Source organism: Chlorella variabilis (assembly GCF_000147415.1).
Source record: "Chlorella variabilis unplaced genomic scaffold CHLNCscaffold_20, whole genome shotgun sequence".
NCBI classification, from domain to species: Eukaryota; Viridiplantae; Chlorophyta; class Trebouxiophyceae; order Chlorellales; family Chlorellaceae; genus Chlorella; species Chlorella variabilis.
In genome coordinates, this window is record NW_005435068.1 from 729670 (window position 1) to 731506 (window position 1837).

The following is a 1837-nucleotide window of genomic DNA, read 5'->3' on the forward strand; positions in this document are numbered from 1 at the left end:
TGGCCGGCCGGCTGTTGTGTTCCAGCAGCACTGCCGCTGCACTGCCAATCGGTGAATAATGGGGCTGGGGGGTGGGCTCTATGGGGCGCCCCCCGTCCCCAGGTCATCGCATGCACGCCATGCTCGGGTCTCCCTGGCTTGCACATCTGCAGGCTCAATTGCATCCGGCGAGGGTCTGCTGGCCGCGTCGCATAGCAGGTCGGCTGGGGCCAGACCTCTGGGGCCTATCCATCGCTCGGGAGGGCCGCGGGGGCCAGGCGGTCCGCTCGAAAGGTTGGTGGGCGATCCAGCATGTGCTGGATGCTGGCGTCACGAAAGTCGATGCAGGCCGCTTTGCACGGCCCACCGCCACATGCTCTCCCGCCGCCCGCGCCGCATGGCCAGACCCGCCGCCCGCTGCCCCCAGCCCCCTACAGCGCACCATGGGCGCCCCTTCCGGCAGCCGGGTGGCCTTTTTGGCCTACTTCCACCTGGGATGCGCCACCCTGTTCCCCTGGTCAGCCCTCATCACGGCGGCAGACTTTTGGGAGAGCCAGTTCCCGGTGAGGCGCAGCACGGCGCTCCCTCCATAGGATGCTACCCAGTGCTGGGCCCGCCCCACATCGCCGTCCCTGCACGCAAGCCTTGGGCAGCCTGTGGGGCCCGATGGCAGGTTGCTGGCTGCCAGGCCCTGCCTCAAACACAGCTCCCAGCCAGCGGCGCTCGGCACGCTCGCCTGGGCCCACCATCCCCACCCGACCCCACCCACCCACCGCCCGCGCTTGTGCACTCTCCTCCTGCTCCCGCAGGGCAAGCACATGGACCGCCTGCTCACGGTGGCCTACCTGCCAGCCAACCTGGCGGCGCTGGCGGTGCTCCTCCGCCACGGCAGCCGGCTGACCCCCCGCATGCGGGTGGTGGGCGGCTTCACTGGCTACACAGCCATCATGCTGGCGGTGCCGCTGCAGGTGCGGCTGTGTGGCTGCTGCTGCGTGCGGCTTGGCGTGGGAGACAGCGGGCTGGGGCAGCACCGTCTGCGCGCCTGCATGTGCCTCCCCACCCCGCCCACCGCGTGCCCTGCTTGCCCTCTATGCCTGCCCCAAGCCGTTCCCCACGCCAGCCCGCCGGCCAACCCCAGCCCACGCTTGCGCACATGCACTCTGTGCCCCACCTCGCCAGTCTCCCTGCCTGCCTGCCGTGCAGGCCAAGCTGCTGACCCCTAGCACCCCCGTCCTGGTCTGCCTGCTGGCCCTGGTGGCCTGCGCCGGCGTGTGCGACGGCGCCGTGCAGGGCGCGCTGGTGAGCACGCAGCCGCCCGCCGGGCCTCCACGCCTGCCACACCCGGCCGCGGCGCCCGCCTGCACCGGCCCGCCGCAGCAACACCTGCCCCTGGCAGCCGCGCGGCGCCCTCCCAGCCCCCCGCCCGCTGCACGAGGCCCCCGCTGCTCGTGCCCTGAGCTCCCTGCCTGCAACCCCTCCCTCCCTGCAACCCCTCCCTCCTTGCGTGTGGATTGCAGTACGGCGAGGCGGCCGGGTATCCCACCACCCTGTTCACCCGCGCCCTGACCAGCGGATCCAGCATGGCGGGAGTGGTGGTGGCCTTTTTGCGCCTGGCCACCAAGGCCACCCTGCCCGAGACGCCCGCCGGCCTGGCCGCCTCCGCCAGCCTCTACTTTTTGCTGGCCGCCGCCGTGACGGGCGGCGCGTCGGCCGTGTACGGCTGGGTGCTGCCCCGCCTGGCGGCGGTACGGCACTACCGCACCATCGCGCTGGAGGCGGCGCTGCTGGGCGGGGTGGGGCTGGAGGGCGGGGAGGGGGGCGGCGTGGGCGGCCGCGTGCCGCGCCTGGCGCCCGCCGC

General features: G+C 73.0%; 1 protein-coding gene across 1 annotated transcript in view; it reads left to right on the forward strand.

Annotated features, from left to right (window-relative positions):
* Nucleotides 1-422: 422 nt before the first annotated feature.
* CHLNCDRAFT_138452 (hypothetical protein) overlaps nucleotides 423-1837 on the forward strand; it is a gene marked incomplete at both ends in the record, with an annotated part of 2332 nt that continues 917 nt past the window's right edge. The window contains 4 exons of the mRNA XM_005844839.1: nucleotides 423-542; nucleotides 789-947; nucleotides 1183-1278; nucleotides 1497-1772. Coding sequence (XP_005844901.1) covers nucleotides 423-542; nucleotides 789-947; nucleotides 1183-1278; nucleotides 1497-1772 — 651 coding nt within the window. The remainder of the gene's footprint in view (nucleotides 543-788; nucleotides 948-1182; nucleotides 1279-1496; nucleotides 1773-1837) is intronic.